At 32.7% G+C, this 20,333-nt stretch overlaps 1 protein-coding gene across 2 annotated transcripts in view; it reads left to right on the top strand.

Annotated features, from left to right (window-relative positions):
* The window catches only part of Tmhs (Tetraspan membrane protein in hair cell stereocilia), a 64,878-nt gene that overhangs the window by 39,726 nt on the left and 4,819 nt on the right, over positions 1-20,333 (top strand). For both annotated transcript variants that reach the window (XM_088234949.1, XM_088234940.1), the window contains exons 2-3: positions 19-117; positions 8,267-8,422. In XM_088234949.1, the coding sequence (XP_088091075.1) occupies positions 19-117; positions 8,267-8,422 (255 nt within the window). The remainder of the gene's footprint in view (positions 1-18; positions 118-8,266; positions 8,423-20,333) is intronic.

Raw genomic sequence — 20,333 nt, 5'->3', positions numbered from 1 at the left:
ATATTTTATTTGTTTCAGCCATAACTCTTGGTGCTGGAGTAGCATTATATCCAATGGGTTGGGATTCTGCAGTAATTCGTGAAATCTGTGGACCAGATGCCAACCAGTATGGGATCGGTAAGTTTCTTCGTCAGGTTATACTTAAAAAAATAATTATTTTAATTTAATGCTCGTCCGAATATTTGTACGCACGTTGCAATCACCAAGATTATCAATTTATTTTTCTATTGTCTTTCTCATCATTCTTCATGATTTTCAGAAACATACAGTCAACAATGAAAAAAATACATCATAAAGATAAGGTTGAAAGACAGACCAGCAAGTTTCTAAATAAAATCATTCCCTTTACGCACCTTATGGTGCATACGGCACTGCATTGGTACACCAATCGCACCATATCTAAATATTTTTTATTACATGAAGGCAAGATGATCAGTCTCACGGTTCAGATGCCAGTTCAGGGACGATGAATGTTCTAGTATAAAAACACATTTTTTAAAATAAATATTTTCTGTTAACCATGTCAGGAATCGAACTTGAAACCTATTATATGATAAGGAAATGCGTTGACCACTACACCACGAGGCCGACTCATACAAATTTCAGGAATTTCCCACAAAATCCCTCTCACTAAGGAAAATCCAGTCCTTAACTCCTCTCTTAAAAATAGTTTTTGTCTTTTAGAGCTTAATACCTACGCTCTTCCGAAATATTAAAGAATATAATTATATAATAAATCTATATAAAAATGTGTTTTGTCCGTATGGGCGACTCTATTAGCCAGTGGCTTATCATTACTCTAAGGTAATAATACGTGTACAAGTTAGCATATTTTAAACAACTGTTTTTCGAAGATAAAGAAAAATGTTTTTACGTAAAACTTTCCATTTATAGGTACAGCAAGATCGCCATAAGATCATGGGATTTATTGTGAAATGATTTTTCAAACATGAAAATGATTATTTGCTGCATTAAGTGAAAATTATGACGCCATAGTATCAAAATACTTATCAAACGGAACAAACTATTACTTCCTCTAAAATATTCATTGGACATAGATCACGAATTCGTTCGATACGAATAGTTTGCGTTCGATGCGTAATTAAATTATTGAGAATAATCTCACCTACATCAGTAAAGGTTTCGGTTCTGTTACTGTTAAAATGAACGCGGCTTTCGCCTCATACGGCAAACGTTATTTTTTTGCCTAGGTTGATTTTATTGCACCGTAACCCCTTTTCCGTCACCCATTCTCCTTTCAATATTGGGTCACGGGTTGTGGTCCCGTGGCTAGTGTCGCGGACGCACGGTTCAGAGGTCCAAGGTTCGTACCCCGTTCTACCACAACTTGGTTCCCATTTTCTTATAGTGAGTTATTTACAAATCGTTAAGAATGGACCCCAAAATGGAAATATTTGCGTAAATCATAAAAACGCAAATATAAAGGGTGTTCTTTAAACGTTGTCACATCCGAAGCCACGATGATCATTATAGGCAAGAAGACATATTAGCATATTTAAAAAAAAATTAGAATGAAAAAAGTTTAAAAAAAATATATATATAAAAAAAACAAATGGCCGCTTACTTCTGCAGGGGAGAAGCGAGGGGGGTGCGACCGTACGGTTGACAGTGTGACAGACTCCCCCCTCCCCCCTCATCGTTTCTCCTCGGCAAAAGTAAGAAACCATTTGCTCTTTTTGAAGTTTTATTTTTAAAATTTTATTTGTTAAAAAAATATATTTTAATGTGCCAATATATCTTCTTACTCATACTGATCATCGTGGTTTCGGATGTGACAGGGTTTAATGAACATACTGTATTTATATTTTCTAAAATAAATCTTTCTCAGTATTTTCATCCCCAGTAAACATACTTACCCAATTCCTCTACCTGTTTCAGGCTAACCCCATTTATGTGTAATATATCGACCCCTCCTACGTATAATGTCGTAACCCACAAATTGTCGGTATAGGGTTTTATGTATTTCGTCTTTATATTATTATATCTAAACTTCCAATTTGTAACATTTTTTTGGGACGCATACTGTCGTATCTCATATTTTTTAGAAAATGTATTACTGTACGAACCCTAGATATAATTTTTGCTGGACGAAAACGATGACCGAAAGCGGCGTAAGTATCAGTTACGACTCTGTTTTTCGGACTAGACAGATATCCTCCGCGTTCATCGTTTTATATTTTTAAATGACGTTGTTCGTTTTTTTTTCTGCATGATCCATATCTGAAAAATAGAAGAATTGAGCTAACTAGAGCACAAAAATGCGATTTAGCATTAGAAACTTAATCTACACCAGTACAATTAAATAGCTAACAACAGATTCATCGTATAATAACCAATATCCATATTTGCACGAATAAAAACTAATTGCTTCATAAACAAAAAAAGGTTTATTGCACTATATTTGATTATTTTAGAATATTTTTTATAATTTAAGAATATTTTTTTTCAGATAATCCCGATGTAAAATCTTGTATGTTATTCATACAATATTTTACTTTACGTCTTTTCCGAAGCATAATATCGTAAGTGCATTTTTACGAAAACCGCAAAACAGTTAAAGTTTTTTGTTTACTTATATGAAATACGATATAAAAATAAATATGCTTACGTTTTTTTTTTAATCTCTCTATATTTAGATTTTATACTGGACAAAAATAGTTTTAAATCCTTCTCTTCTAAAATCGCGTTTTGTGGGTTACGATATTATGCGTAGGAGGTGTCGATATGGATGTACCAATGCAGTGCCCTAAGCACCATTACGTGCGAAAGGGGACATGATGGTAATGATGTAGCGCATGACATTAGGTCGCGCGGTCTTCTCTCTTCTGTCATTAAGATTCATTTATGCTTCATTTCACAAGAAGTCAATGGCACTTACGTTTAAAGTGACCTAAAATCCACAAGTGATTCTGTTTTCCATACACCGTGTTAATATCGAAATCGCGCATATATCATTACGATCATTATTGCCTCAGTGTTATGTAGATGTCCTATCGCATTTTTCATTTGGCATTTTCAGTTTAAAGAGGGCAGTCTGCATTAGGAAAAGTATAAACGATTTTTTTAAATTTAATTTAATTTTTTATTTATTTTTCAAAAATATTTACTAAATAGTCTAAAATTAAAATCCTGCTGAGCTGCATACTTACAACTTGTCAGCAGGTTCTTAATTCAACAGAATTTTGAAAAAAAAATAATAATATCATGGACAGTTTATATACATATACAATTTATATACGTACAAGGGCGGGCATATTGCCTTAAGGCAATTTCTTCCTACCTACCCAAACCGTTTAGTTTGAGAAAATTACAAGACATATTCTAGGTAATTAAGCAAAATCTTGTAATTTTATACAAAAACTTAAAACAAAAATTAACTAAAAATTTACACTATACTATGAAAAAAAGAGAGGAGAGGGGACGTATTCTAGGTAATTATGCAAAATTTTATAATTTTTACACAAAAACTTAAAACAAAAATGAACTAAAAATTTACACCATACTATGAAGAGAAGAGAGGAGAGGGGATGGGAAGGAAAAAAAAGGAGAAAGGAACGCCTCAAACATGCGATCAAATACCAAGTGTATTTATACGAAATGGTAGTAATGAGTTATGTATACCACTGCACATTATTTGAAATAAATCTCTAAATGAATGTATATTTCCTGACTTGTGGAAGATTGCAAATGTGATTCCAATACATAAATCTGGAGACAAATCATCGGTCAAAAATTATAGGCCCATTTGTATTCTATCATGTTTTGCTTAAGTTTCTGAGTCGTTGGTCTATGCAGTAATTTTACTTTACTTTAATCCACTCGTTTGTCCTCAGCAAAATGGATTTGTTCCAAAGAGGTCTATTGCGTCCAACCTAGTAGAATTTTGTGATTATATTTGCTCATCAATGAATGAAAGGTGTCAATTGGATGCCGTGTATACTGACTTCCAAAAAACGTTTAATAAAGTGAACCATCATATTCTAATTTTTAAATGGAAGCAATTGGCGTACATGGTAATCTTTTACCTGGGTGAAATCATATTTAGAAAATAGAAGCCAGATTGTTTGCATAAATGTATTTGAAACCAGTACCTGTGACATCTGGTGTGCCACAAGGATCAAATCTTGGGCCGCTTTTGTTTTTAGTTTTTTTATAAATGATCTTGGCTCTTGCTTAAAATGTGATTTTCTGCTGTATGCTGACGATCTAAAGATATTCCGTAGAATTGAAACATCAGCTGACAAACAAATGCTCCAAAAAGATCTCGATACTTTGAGTACTTGGTGTAATGTGAATGATATGCACCTAAATTTTCAAAAATGTTACAAGATAACATTTACAAGGAAAAGAACAACAAAATATATAAATTACAGTATTAACAATATGAGCATTCATTCAGTTAACACGATTCGAGATCTAGGAATAATTCTTGACTCACGCTTTACATTTACCACTCATTTTGATAATATCAAAGAAAAAGCCCTAAAGGTGTTGGGATTTATATTCAAAATATGTAAACCTTTTAAATCTGTATCATCGATAATTTGTTTACACAATTCATTAGTTCATAGTAATTTGGAATTAGGATCTGTAGTCTGGTCACCAAATTACATAACTCACATTAATTTAATTGAATCTGTGCAAAAAAATTCTTCGTTTCCTAACATTTGAATGTAACCTGGGCAGTACCCTTCAGTCTTATGATCAGCGCCTTGAACATTTTGGTCTAGATAAATTGGAATTTAGGAGATTTTAGACTTGATATATTTTTATAAAATATTAATTGTAATGTTGATTCTACATTTTGTTTGGAGAATGTATCCCTCACCTTTTATAATCGGGTTGTGGTCCCGTGGCTAGTGTCTCGGACTCACAGACCAAAGGTCCGTGGTTCGAATCCCACTCTACCCCAACTTGATTCCATTTTCTAATAGTGAGTTATTTACAACTCGTTGAAAATGGCCCTCAAAATTAAATATTTGGGTAAATCATAAGAACGCAAATATTTCTTTTTTAATAAAAAAAAAAAAATGTCCCCAGTCGGCGATTGAGATCGTACACAACATTTTATCTTCCAACCTTCAATAATAATATGGCGCACTTTAACGCATTATCACGTATGTTAAGATTGTATAATTATGTAGAAACAAATGCTGATATTGATATCTTTAACGATACATGAAATAATTATAGGAAAACTCTAATGCAATTAATAAAATGAAATAGTCACTTATGTCAGTCAGGTAAAATAATTTGTAATAACCATTTAGTAATAATTTATTGTAAAAACTTTTATAACAATCATAGAATTCAATGAAGCTAGCCAATTAAAAAAAATATCCACATGTTTATTTATTTATATTTTTACGTTGTTTGTATTCTTTTTTTTATACAGAATAATGTTCCCTCACTGGGGTGTCCCGTGCCGAGGAAAACATTTTACAATATGTGAAACATGCCTTAGATTAGCTATTTAACAAAGTCAACATAATAATAACAATAAAAAAACGTGATTAATCCAAATAATCTAATTATAATTAACATAATAAACAATAAAAAACTAAAATATTCATAAAAAACATAACCTGTTTATATAGGCATATAAAAAAAAATCATAAACACTGCATACATTTTACCTATTTGGCTTGATCCACTCATCGATCCGTGCGCAACCCACCTCCACTATCCATTTCCTAATACCAATTTTATATTGTGAGAACTTACTAATTGTCCTTATAGATAATGGAAGTATATTGTACACTTAAACCGAGTAGTAGGAAAATCCTCTTTGACCGAAGGTTGTTTTTATTTTTAATTTTTTTGCAGCATCAGGGTGGAGAATCTAGTAACTCTTGTACTTGTAACGGAAGGTAGACAATAATGTTTACGTGCGTATAGTAACAAAGTGTTTACATAAAGTTGTTTTATAGATTTGACACTAAGATTTTCAAATATACTGAGGGAGCTAGTTCTGATTGGGACTCTTAAGATATTTTTTATTAAAGCTTTTTCTGCAATTATTATTTGCTTGATCAGAGTGTCATTTGCAAATCCCCATCCAATTATCCCATATTACAAAACTGATTGAGTTATTGCGTAAAATATTTTTACAAGTTCTTTTAGGCTAATTATATTTCTTATAGCTTTCAAAAAGTAAATTTGCTTTTTCAATTTATTTTTAATATGATCAATTTGATTAGTCCATCTTAAATTCCCATCTATTTAAATTCCCAAATATTTAATTGAATCTACTCTGTCCAACGATTTACAAATACATTCAATATTCGGAATATGTATTGATTAATTTGGTGTTTATTTTGTAGAACTCCATATTTAAACTTATAATCTTAGAAATCAAACACTGATTTGATTTCGTTTGAAAATGCCCGAACAAGGCGAAACAATTGTCACGAAATTTTTGTTTTTATATTTTTTATATTTGTAAAAAAAAATAAAGTGTTCAGTAGACTCAAATCAGTGTTTGACTTCTAATATTATAAGTCATATGTATTGTTTGTGAACCAAAATAAATAAAATTACTGAGGTCGCACGTAACTGTCCCCTTAAAAATATGTATTCATCTCAAGTATTCAGTTAACTATTCTGGGGTTCGAACAATATTGTAGTGAAAGTGCGCCGAAATGCTGTAAGCCCAAAACCAATATTGCATCAAGTCTCCGATTCAAATTACTTAAACATTGAGTGAATATTTGATTATCCGAGTATTTTTCTTGTAAGCGTCTGGTGATGGACAAATAATTGCATTTTGATGATCTCCAAGATCGAAAGGCAACTTTAATGGAGTCATTTAGATATTATGTCTAATGATTTTTATATTGCAACACGTTACCTTAGTACTACAATATTTAAAAAAAATATTTGTTCTTTTACAATTTACGCATTATTTTTTTTACATTTTCTCACTGGGGTCCGTGCCGAGGGAGACATTTTATATAATTTTAAAACAAGCCTTATTAAACATAATTATATCAAATACATATAAAACATAATAAAAACAACGATATTTTGAGCTTGTCCAAACTCCTGTAGACAAGGACTGGATTCAACTCCCTGGAGATCTGTTAACATCAACGTATTACAACAGAGATAAATAACAATTAAGAGAACGTAATATAGAAGTCTAGGCATCTACAGGGCTTATGACCTGTCATTGGCTGGTTTAAGTGGCTACTTTACACACTGTGTAACATTCACCATTCTGCCCATATTTGAACATCTATATTCCTTCATTTTTTTCATATGTTGGTGTTTGTGCAGTTAAAGAGCTAAAACCTTTATTCATGCGGTTGAGATTCATCTCATTAAATTGTTTTACCTAAGTACATGCTAGGCAACGCCTGAATTTTTTTTTTCAATTTCTATACTTCTTCATGGACCAGGTGGATTTATCAACAATATTTTGAATTTAATTTTGAATTTTGAATCTGGCTGGGTTTCCTCCCTAGGGAGTCATTTAGCTTTAAATCTGTTACAACAGAGAGGGAAAACATTTTTGAGAAGGGAATATTGAAGTCTAGGCATTTACAGGGCTTATGACCTGTCATCTGCAAACATAGCATGTGATAACAAAATAAGTTCCCACTCTATAACAACTCGATTTCCATTTTTCCAGCATAAGTTATTTACGACTTTTAGGAAATGGTCCAAAAATTTAAATATTTAAGTAAATATTAAGAACTCCAGTATTTATCTTTAAAAAAAAAGTTGTTTTAATTAAACTACAAATTTAAAAGCTTCAATTAAATTTATTTATCTATAGAACCACTCTGTAAAGCGCCCTTGAGGTATTATTATTATTATTATTATTTATTTATTTTTTAATTATAAATCATATAACACAAAGTATTTTACAAGTATGATACGTTGAATTACATTCCTAGGAGTTACAACAACGCAATTCGGGACATAAATAATATTAACATTAAAAAAATAACACGTTTTGAGAACAATAAAGAAACAAAGCAAGTTCAGCACCTTTATAACTAAATATAGCACAAAAATATATACGCCGAAAACCTTTTCGACTAACCATTAAATTACGAAAATGGCGCTATATAAGTTATCTATAATACTGATAATAATAATTTGGACATACTCAAAACATTGTTGTATTTTAATCTTGATAACTCCGCAGGGAGTGAAATCCAACCTTGTCTACAAACATTTGGATATACTCAAAATATTAATAAAAAAATAATGTATCAATTTTTGTGGTTGTTTCCAGGTCGCTGCAGTATGCGCTGGGCGTTCCAGCTGTCCATCCTCGCCTCCCTGGACGCCCTGATCCTCGCCTCCCTGGCCTTCATACTGGCCACTCGGCACATCCAACTGCAGGCGGACTCCTCCAACTACCACACCAGCATCCACATGCCCTACCAAGGTTCTTTACCCTCATGTTCTCCGGGTGGAGGTTGCGCACCTTTAGCGCTTAAGTAATACCCGGTATCACGATTCTGGCTTCCCTGTAGCTCAATCACAAATAACTATCGACGTACTTCAAAACATGCTAAGCATTTGAGCGATCACAATGAACAATAATGAACATGCTCAAGTTATCGCAGTCATAAGTCAACGCTTGTGTAATCTCTAAGTCAACGCTGGTGTCGGTTTGTTTTTTGTTTTCCTCGTAAATAAATGCAGTTTATTGGCGAAAAATCGGCGTTGACTATAAAAAATAATACAATATATTGCATTCGCAAAATAGTAAAGAGTATCTAATACAAAAAAGTGAAAATGAAATTACTATGGCGACTGCTTTTCTTGACATTTGGCTTGCCAACCGCCGGCTAAATGCAATTAATAGCATGATAAATAATAAATAAAAATAGCGTTTTTACAATATTTTCCATATTTACACCGGTGAAATTCAAATATGTGATTGCGCAGCAGGATTATACGCCGCGAAACGTCAATATTTTGACATTTAATGTTAGGTGTTCACGGATGTTGCATTGTGATCGCGAATACGATAAGCAACCATGGTGAGAAATTGTTATTACGTCGCTTATTAGCGCGTCGATAGTTATTTGTGACTGAGCTACTGACATTTATACTGTGCACGACAAAAATACAATTTTACGTTTTGAAGTTAAAATGACTACGCATGTTACGATAATATCTCTGCGTACTATAATGAAGATAATTGCCGTTATTTATTTACTCCAGCTAGTGGCATTGATTGTTGCTTCATTATATAAAAAATAAATTTAAACGATTAAATAAAATATTGTGTCATCGCCAATAATGATCATCATTCCCTTTCCGCACGTAATGGTGCATAGGGCACTGCATTGGTAAACAAATCGTAGCGTATCTTGATCATTTTTTGTTACATGGAGGGAAGAGCCTTACGCTTCAGGGCCGCGATTATGAACTGCTATCTTCATCGGTATATAGACGGTATTTATTTATTTATTTGGCGGACTTATGCATTCCATTCTAACGATGGTAATACAATTTCTTATAATAAATACAGGCACTAATAAAATAAAATATAACTAAATAAAATTAAAGCTAGGACAAAAAAAATAAAAATTACTACCTCAAGACAAGATCCGGTCTATCTTGGTGATTTTTAAACCTATGAAGACTCACACCCAAAAAGTCCAGATCTTGTCTCGAGTTTACAATACGACACAATCGGGACATTGGTGCATGCAAGCCATAGTTTGTGCTGTGTTGATCGAGAAACAGCACATTATTATTTCGCAACCGGTGGATCGGAACATTGAATGCCACCTGTTCCAGTAACGATGGTACATCAATTAAGCCGTTCAGTAAATTAAACATAAATATGGAGTCAATGTTATTTCTGCGTTTTTGTAGACTTGAGATTTTTAACATTGACTCCATTTCTCCGTAAGTATAAACTAGTATCCATATTTATGTACGAAGGTGTGTATATTTGTATTAAAATTCAAAGTATCTTCGTCGGCAACAGGTAATTGAACACGTTTAAAAAAAATGTTTAAATATTATATTTTTCATACAGAAAACTTAATTTAACTTTGTAGATAAAATTGAAGATTAATTTTAACTTCCCAACAGAATACGTACCCTGTGCCAGTCCAGGAACTATGAAATACTTTGTGTAAAAACGCATTTTTAAATAAATATTTCATGTCAACTATGTCGGGAATCTAACCAGAGATCTCTTGGATGGTAGGCAAACGCGTTTACCACTACACCACGAGTCCGACTAAAAAATGATAATTTGGACATTTATTAAAAATATTTCGAGTCAGTATGTTTTCGATCGGTGTATTTATAAACTCTTTTTCAATATATTAAAACTGGTGAAAAGTACTTCTTAATATTTTGATTCAGTCACACACAGTAATCATAAATGGATAATTTTAAAGAAAACGCTTGTTTTGCAAATAAAATTCGATGTGCTTTATAACCATACACCATTATTGTATGATTTTTTTAAATTTTTTTTTTTTTATGTGGCAATAAAATGCAATGTAAACAAACACACAGGTTGTCAGAGAGGATAGAGCGCCATATAACTATGTCTTTACATACATACCCCACTTCCTCTACATTCCTAATCTTCTCATGCGCGCTCGCCGATTATACCGGCTCTTGACATGTCCATCTTCAAGTATTTGTTGGATTTGGTCGTGCCATGTCTATCTCGGTCTTCCTCATTTTCTGCATCCATTAACGTTCGCATCGTGAATCCTTTTAGCCGTTCTTTCGCTGTCCATCGCCCTACGTGGCCAATCCAACGCATAACTCCTTTCTTGATTTTGTCAATAAGTAACTGTTAATCTCAGCCTAACATAATGTAGGGATCTCGAAATTTCACAAAAAACAAAATCAGAAGCGGGCTAAAAAAACATTAAATTACGTGCCATTAATTAAATCACTAAGTATTTATGAAAATAACAGGTAAATACAAATTTAATGACATGATATAAATAGCAATAAAACAGTAATTGAAAGTAAACGTTATGTGAAAAAAAGCAAAGTAAAATAATGAAATTAACGGCAAAAGAAATGTAATAATGGTTAACTATGGTTGATTATGACAATAAGACTTAATCTTGTGCAAAATCCCCCGCTGCGTCAGAAGTAGTTTGTTATAAAATTTGTGGAATTCATTCGGTATCCACTGCTTTAATACCAGCAAACCGTTGAATTTTGTTGAAAATATGAGTATTATTGCTGCACTATTGGTGTTTAAGAACAAGCTATTTCAGTAGTGGTATACCGGAGGACTCCAATGTTTTTTTAGCATTAATAGAATCAGAATATATGAACAAAATGACATTCATAACTCAATTTTGCAAAAAATGTGACTTCCAGCCTTTTAATTTTTAGGTACCTACAGATATAAGAACTTGCATGCATAATGTTTGTACTATTTTAAGATCAAATAAATGAATAATTACCCAATGCAAACACATAGGAAATGGGAAGCATTTCAAATGGTTTAAATTTGAATTGGAAATTACCGATTCCCTCGATTTTGGGCCATGAAGATTTCGATTAAAATATAGTTGCAAGCATCATTAAAATGATTTTAGTTCAATCAACGTTTTGAAATAATTTAACTGGAACTAAAAATGCATAACGAAAATAACCCAACGCCATAGATATTAAGGGAAATAACTAAAATCATTTTGCTTTTGCCAATCTTACTTTTACATGATTTTATTCTTCTATATGAACACCTCACTAGGCACGACTATTAAGGCTGTAGTCTGGTAAAACGCACGCAAAATGAGGAAATCATACGATTTTGCCATTTTAAAACTAATGTTTTTTTTTTAATTGCGCAATAATAAAGAAATAAAAAAACATAAATAAGATAAAAACAATAATTTTTAAAGGTATTTCTGTCAAAAAATATACTTAAAAGTTTTATGTAACTAAAATATAATTACTTTTAGACCGGCAGATTGCGCCATTTCAAATTTAGACTTAACTTAGGTATCTGGGTTCTCATATAAAGTATTGAACTAAATTTCGTCGTAATATAATAAATTGAACATAAATGTGACCACAGCAAAATCTTATTTTTTTGTTTTTAAAAAGACATACAAGCATTTTAAATCACATACATTTTTGTGACATTTTCCTTTATTTCTACGTAAAATTATGCTTTCGGTAATAATTAAAAAAAATATATTTATTGAAATATTTTAGTTGAAATCTTTTTTTATAGAATTGCATTATCTTTTTTTTTAAAAAAGAAGATAATTCTGGTTGTAATATTCAATACCCAACGATATCTTATTTACGTTTTTATTACCTTCATATCTGTCCTTAACGGTACCGGTAAGGGCAGGTATTTTTTATTTTTTTAAAATTGATTGTTTTTATCTATTTTATATATTTTTATTATTGCGCGATTTAAAAAAAACATTCGTTTTAAAATGGCAAAATCGTATGATTTCCTCATTTCGCGTGCGTTTTACCAGACTACAGCCTTAACTGTGGTTCTAATTATCTGTGCCGCGATTATGAACGCTATCTTCATCTGTACATATCGAGACGGTACACTTAACTTCTGTACTATCTCTATCTACCTCGGTATGTTCTACCGACTTGTCATCTCGACGTCATATGATCGAATCCAACCAATGAATTACCCCGAAAATTTAGTTTGCGTTCCTTACTTCATTAAAATAGTTCTCATTTATATTTGAAATAGGCTTCTGTGATAAAATAGTGCCCACTTCAAATCGGTTACCAAGACGCTATGCTTAACGATCGTCTGATTTATCTACCGAGCGATTACAAAGCCAGCTTCTTCGTCGTCTCGATACGTTCTCTCAGGAAGATAGTAAAACAGATGGAAAATACGATATATAATTGCTAAATTTATTTTTTATAGTGGCAACATTTTGACTACTAGATGCTCTTATATGTTAATAGGCCAGAATCTAGACACATTCTCTGTGCATCTAGGCGTTCGATTTCAAAACTGACAATTATTTTGGAATTTAATTCGACTTCAAAATTTACTTATTTTTCTCTCATGTTTTTAATAGGCTTTTAAGAAAGAAAAGTGCCAACCTTCAAACCATAAGAAATTAAAATAAATCGTAGTTAATGGAAAAATTGCTTGGTGTAATAACTTTTTTGACACATTTAATGCGTATGCGTATCGATGTGTACTAGACCTGTCGGTATAAACCGATGTACTTACATCAAATTTGAAGGTGGGGTGGGGGTTGGTAGTGTATCTTCGTAATCGCTAGGGAGAATTTATCTTCAACTATGGCGTCATAATGAAGCTATGTCACTTTGGTGCCTAGATATATGTGCCGTGACGTACGCCTCCTACGTATCTTCGTAATTGATCGGGAGAATTAATCTTCAACTATACCGTCATGGTGAAGGTATGACGTCCTTAGCTTTCCATCATAATCGCGGCCCTGGGCTCTCATTCACAAAGACGGTGGATGTAAACATGGAATAGGTGTGGGATGGATGGAATTCAGATCGGCAACAGGGATCTTTTGTGACCCAAAAATACCTTTGGAGCCATGAGGAAAGGTATACCAGACTATTGTTAGACCGGCAATTATGTATGGCTCTGAATGCTTGACTATGTACAATTCCTACTCCAGGTAGTTTGACACAGCAGAAATGCAAATGCTCAGGTGGTTGGCAAGAGTATCATTAAAATACAAAATTAAGAGTTCACGCATTCATGGTAGCCTGAGTGTCACTGATCACTGTTTTTGGGCTGACCAACATAACCAGGGCTGGTATTCCAAACACATTCGTGGCCGTATTATCTCGTGTGTTTACATACAAAATACACGAGATAAACTGTTTTCTCGTGCCACGAGAGTGGTTCAGAATAGCACCCCAGTAGCAAAAAGACTATTTCCTTTAATTTCAATGAGCATATTGAATTTAAAAGAAATATAGTTTTTTAAATGAATTACTTCAAAATGGCACAAAACTACTAAAAAATGTACAAATACTTGCATGGACTGACAGTGATTGGTTACATCAAATTCATTCTGAAATAAGAGATATATTAGTTATTTTGCACCAAGGCAAATTTGTACTGTCAAGGAGCATATTGTATTTATTTTTTTATTATACGGCACAAGTGCCTTTTTTTAAAATTTTAATTTTTTAATTTTTTTTTTTTTTTTTAAGGAATAACCCGCTAAGCCTCTATTTTGAGGCTTGTCAGCAGGTGGGATAGAGGGGATATGGAAGGAGGTAATGAAAAATACACCACAACACCCAGACCAATTGAGAAAAAAATCTTTCTTGGATTTTTTTCTTGCAACTAGCGGGAATCGAACCCGCGACGCCAGTTTCACAGATGGCCGTCTAACCAACAATATAAAATATGACAGGATAATGAGTTAGTTAGATATACAAAAATTAAAAAAACAATATTAAAACATGGGTATAAAAAGAAAAAGAAAAATAACAATATATATATACAAGTCATGTATGTCAGCATACAAAAGATATAAAAAAGTCAGTATATTATGAAAATAAGTTAACATCGGATCATTGCCATAAGTAGCTTTTGCAAATAATTCGTTAATCTTTACTGTAGGACATCATAAAATATTCATAAAGAGATGATTCGAATTCACAGAGACTCAAGTTAAAAATGTCAATATGAGAGGTTCATTCATTTCCTAGTCTGTGTATACGCGGTATAGGTGAGTGATAAAGATAGTTGGTGTGAGAAGGGTGACAATAATATATACTATTTTGTCTAGTTCTACGTGTTGGTATATTATTATTAAATCTAGGTGTTCTAATTGAATTTAGAATTAATGATTTCATATAAAAATATTAAATCAGTTATTGTCCTGCAATTTAACACAGACATGTAGATAATTTGTTTTATAGGAATATGCAGTTTGAAATTAATGAATCTTAAACATTTTCATTCGATTCTTTCAACATTATTTATGTGAATTTCGTAAAAAGGGAACCATAAAGTAGATTTGTACTCCAATTGGCTTCTAACCAAGGATATTTACAAAAGTTTCATTATTTCAACTGATTCAAAATCCTTTAAGGTTCTAAGAATGCAACCCAAAGTTTTCATTCTTTTAGAAGTAATGTGGCTTTTGAATTCAAGTTTTTCGTCAAATATGACACCGAGATCTCGAATCTCTGTGACTTTCCAGTTGAATGTTGTTTATTGAATACAGAAATAAAATCGGAGATTTATTTCTACATAAAGATAATAATTTACATTTATCAACATTTAAAGATAAATTATTGGAGATACACCAGTTATTTAATAATTTATATTATACATAAGTTATTTATCTAGTTAAGTTCCACCATTCAACTATATACATTATTCGTAATCATTAATTTACTGATATACACAGCCATATTTTCTCCCATGAGACAGTTTTAAAACAGCACAAAATCAAGATTCTTTCAGTTGCATAAGAATGCTTCGATCTGAAAATAACTAACAGATTTTCTGTTAACAAATAATATTATTCTGTATTGTTTCAAAGGCATTCGGCATGAAACAATGCCTATCCATGGGAACATTTCTTGCTCGTTTACAATTTGCATTTCAACAATACTGCAATGATTATTTTGCAAGATAAGCCTATGGATAGTACTATTTTAAAATCTTGTAAATCATGATAATCTAAAGAAAAGTGAGATTACTACGATGGATTTGGTACCACTTTCCTTTGTATCAAATTAATGATTAATATAAAGACATAATTGCAGCCTTCAAAGCATTCTATTGGATAAAAAATACGTTGGATATGTGAGTTTATAATGAGGTAGGAAATTGATGATTGGATGAATGCTTTGCGGACCGGTGAATTTGATTTCTTTAATAAGTCTTTTATTTTTTTTTGTAAATAAGACTATGGATGTAGAGCAAATATGACTTTCAAAAAGTATACACTGTAAAGTAGCATGGTCTGATTAAATTTCTTATATTTTCACAGCCGTTCAGATACCCAATGACTTTTTCTGTTTTATTATGCCGTGTGTTATTTGCACTGTGCCAGTTTAGCCTCCAGTTCATCACTTTTTCCATCCATCTTCCATCCGACATTTGAGAAACACGACCCGCCCAATTCCACTTTAGCTCTGCTATTCTTTTATCCATATCCATTACTTTGGTATTAATCTACTGATTTGTCGTGCGATTCCTCAGGGAGATGTTCAACATACTTCTTTCTATCGCTCTTTGCGTCTCCTTAAGCTTGTGAAAAATTCTTTTAGTAACCTTTTTTCTTCAGGTGTATTGTGATGCTTGCAGATTTCAGAATAGTTAATACTCCAAACGCGGCCCACCCTAGTCTTCTTCTTTCTAATTCAGCTTCCAAATTATCTCTTATTAGTCTAACTGTGTGAACTTAATATACGTATGATTCTACTCTCAAGTTGCGTCTCAAAATAGACACGAAGCCGATGGAACAAAAGGCATCATCCCTTGGTGCACATGTGCATACCGAATAGTTGTGACTAACGTGTTTTTGGTTACCAGGCAGACCTCTCGGACATTGGTAGTCGCTTTCATCTTGTTGACAATAATAAAATATGTAAAAACAGTGCTTTATTTATTTAGTTGTTTATTGTTTATTTTTTATTATGAACACTTGACTAACTTTCTACTCAATGTATATTGTTTATTTAAATCATTGTTAAGTTTCTAGTAGTCATTCTTCAATGCGCTTTGTAGGTGCAAGACGTTCGTTCAAGTAAATGTCATAAACTATCAAATTAATTCAAACTTAAAATTCATAAATAGGGTTTAGTGTAGAATGTGTTTTAATCCAGCTCTAATTTTGACGATTTTTAAAAATAATAAAAAAAAACAAAATGGGGGCAAAGTTTCATACCATTCATGCACTCTTTAGCTGCAAAACACGCTGTAATCTAGCTCCTTCTTCGCAGTCTCAATCCTGGGGATTAGTTTGCAGCAAAGTCCTGCGTCTTGTCCTCGTCCTCCATTGGTTTCTATTCTCTGCAGCCCTATTCGGCTCGACGTATGAGGCGTAGTTCAAATCCTGGCACACTTGCTCCAAATACTCCTGTCAGGGACGCCCTCTGTAATTTGTCCCCACAGACATTCCCTCTATTATGTTATGTAGGAGGCCCTCATAGCGTATAATTTGGCCGATCCATTGGGCTCGCCTCTCTGAGATGGCTTTAATTAGTTACCTCCCTTCTTCGATTCTGCTGAGAACCTCATCATTAGTGATGTAGTCTCTCCAGGAAATTACTAATATTTTTCTGTAGCACCACATCTCAAAGGCCTCTAGTCTTTTTTTATCTCTTTCGGTAAGGCGCTATGTCTCACAACCGTACATCAATATGCTCCATTCATATGTCTGGGCAATTTGCTTGTGGAGTTTTAGGTTTATATTTTTTGACTCAAAAATCTATTATTAAACTAAATTATAATTAAAAACATGGAACTAGAATCCCGACCGTTCATGTACTATGTAGCTGAAAAAAGTGTTGGGATATTTATTGTACAGAGCCCCCGAGGTGAATTCCACAAAAATGGCGCTATATAAATTATCCACAATAATAATGATTCGACTTTGCCAATATTCTAACCATTGATCTATAAAGATATAAGGGCTGTATTGAACTTCTTGTTGATGTGACTTTTGTATTACTTATATTTATTTTCAGTCCTACTTTATTGCATTGGTTTTTGTGGTTTGTCAAGATTGATATTATTTCTTTCCCCGTATTAGCTTACAGGAAAATGTCATCGGTGAATCGGAGGATTGTTAGTACTTAAAGTAGTAGATTCTTAGAGTATTTGCAATGATTTTTCTTTCTAAATCACATTGTTATCTTCAAGAACATCTGTCCATTACACTGCTCTGAAAAAATATGCGTATAAAGTGTGAGTAAAATCAGTAGATCATGAAGTTGCAGCAAATAATGCACGATGGATTGGTCACGGTTTGGACGTTTTGTACTAAATTCAGTGAGCGTGTAATTACTTGACAAAGTACTTGACCATCTACCGTTTAATTGCTGATTACGAATGAGGTAATCTCAGGAACAATATAATTATGCAATAAGAGAAAGATTTTTAAAAGTTATTTCTGATGGTACTATTTAGCCAAGCCAAAACAATTTGTATTTTTTTTTAATTTTAGAAAGAATAAATTGTACAAATAATGAATATTTTTTTCTGAAAATTGGTGACATGATTAATTTCAATTAAGTCTTACTCAATTCAACTCCATGGGTCGCTTGTTTTAAGCCAACTCAACTATCTGGTGTTTTTTTTTTTTAATATTTGTTGAAATGAGTTTGTTTTTATCTCAGAGTAATAATTCACTCCCGCTTATAAACATGCCTTTAACTCTATTGCATAGAACAATAGGGTTTAAAATTTTTTGTTTGGTTTAACAAATAACGTTTAACGGATGGTTTAGGTTTGTGCTTGCAATTTTTGACCCGAGTGCCTATGGCCCGTTGTATTGCTGTAAACTAAAATTGGGTTGTGGTCCCTTGGCTAGTGTCTCGGGCTCACGGATCAAAGGTCCGTGGTTCGAATCCCACTACCCCAAGTGTGTTCGAATCCCACTCTACTCCAAGTTGGTTCTCATTTTCTAATATTTATTTACAGTAAGTTAAGTTATTTACAAAAGAAATTATAGAAAAATTTACCCCCAAAATGAAACATTTAATAAATCATAAGAATGATAGTATTTAATTTAAAAAAAAAAAAAAAAAAAACATTAGGTAACTTCGTGATTGATAATAATAGAATGGTGTTTGTCCTACTACTCGGTCAAAGTGTACGATCTACTTCCATTATCCATAAGGACAATAAGTAAGTACTCTCAATATAAAATTGCTATTAAGAAATGGATAGTGGAGGTGGGTTGCGCACGGATCGATGAGTGGATCAAGCCAAATAGGTAAAAGGTGTGTTCTGTTTATGAAATTTGTTCTATTGGTCTGTATAAATTGGTTATGTTTGTTATGATTATTTTAGTTTATATTGTTTATTATGTTAATGATAATTAGGTTGATTAGATTAATTACGTATTTTCATTATTATTATTATGTTAACTTTGTTAAATAACTAATTGAGGGATGATTCACATTTTGTAAAAAAATTCCCTCGGCACGGGGCACGGGACACCCCAGTGAGGGAACATTATTCTGTATAAAAAATAGAATACAAACAATGTAAAAGCATAAATAAATATGGGCGACTCTACAAGCGTGTGGCGTATTATTACTCTGAGGTTTTTATTGTGTTTGAAAGAATGAAAATACTCTTTTTTTTAATGATATCTGACTAATGTTCTTCTTCTCTTGTGGCGTAGCGCATTCTGTCAGAGTTTGCCACCTTTTCCAACAAACCGGGCTTTATTTCCGAAACGGTAAATGTTATATTGGCTTCTAAATGTTTAAGAGTTGTTCATTCACTTTTCGCGTACCTTGCGTGACGGTCCCGGGTTCAATTCCTGGGAAGTTTGACACGTAGATTAAAAGCACTAGGACTTACACCATTTCAAGAACGATGGAAGAGAGGGGACGTAATAGAAACTTATAAGATACTCAACAATTACTATGACTGCAGGGGCATGAGATGTATCAATTAAATCCCAACACAAATTTACGGGGTCATAACTGGAAGCTCTCTTGTCCCCAATTCCACCTCAATCCCAAGAACAACTTCCTTCCCAGCAGGGTAGTTTCAGACTGGAATAAATTGCCAAGTCTAGTTGTCCATTCCATTTCGGTCAACCAGTTCAAAAACCGTTTGGATGCTTTTTTTAAGGTAGAAGAACTTGGACAAAAAGCAGTACACCAGATATGGGCGCATCTGCTGTAACGAATAATAATAATAATAATACTAGCCAAATATAATGACTCTACTCTTAATTATTATTACACAATGTTTTTTTTATGCTCCTATAAAGGCAGTTATGGAATGGAAGAGACTCAATAGAGGCAGTTACTATGTGAATTTATAAAACCACTAATTTAATAAATTGTATTTTTAAATTATTCTCAATTTCTTTTATGCATACTAAAATTACCTATTTAAAACTGGGACATTTAACACTTTCGTTAGTTTGAGTAGTCATTTACTAATCTGCAATCATGCTTAACATGTTGATCGCCGTGTCAGCCACCGGTGGCTGACACCGAGAATTCCAATTAGGCCGTGTCGGCCACCGGTGGCTGACACCCTCATCTCCTCAAAAATCTCCTCAAAAATACCTCAAAACAAACTAAATAATTGTTTTTCGATCTCATATTAAATTAAAAACCTAAAAACGTAAAAATATTTTTTGGACATTTTACAAAAATCC

Source organism: Micrasema longulum, unplaced genomic scaffold, assembly GCF_059751315.1.
Source record: "Micrasema longulum isolate JH-2025_06_02 unplaced genomic scaffold, ASM5975131v1 h1tg000090l, whole genome shotgun sequence".
Lineage (NCBI taxonomy): Eukaryota > Metazoa > Arthropoda > Insecta > Trichoptera > Brachycentridae > Micrasema > Micrasema longulum.
Note: the sequence above shows the minus strand (reverse complement) of the source record. Positions and strands in the feature narration are given on the sequence as shown.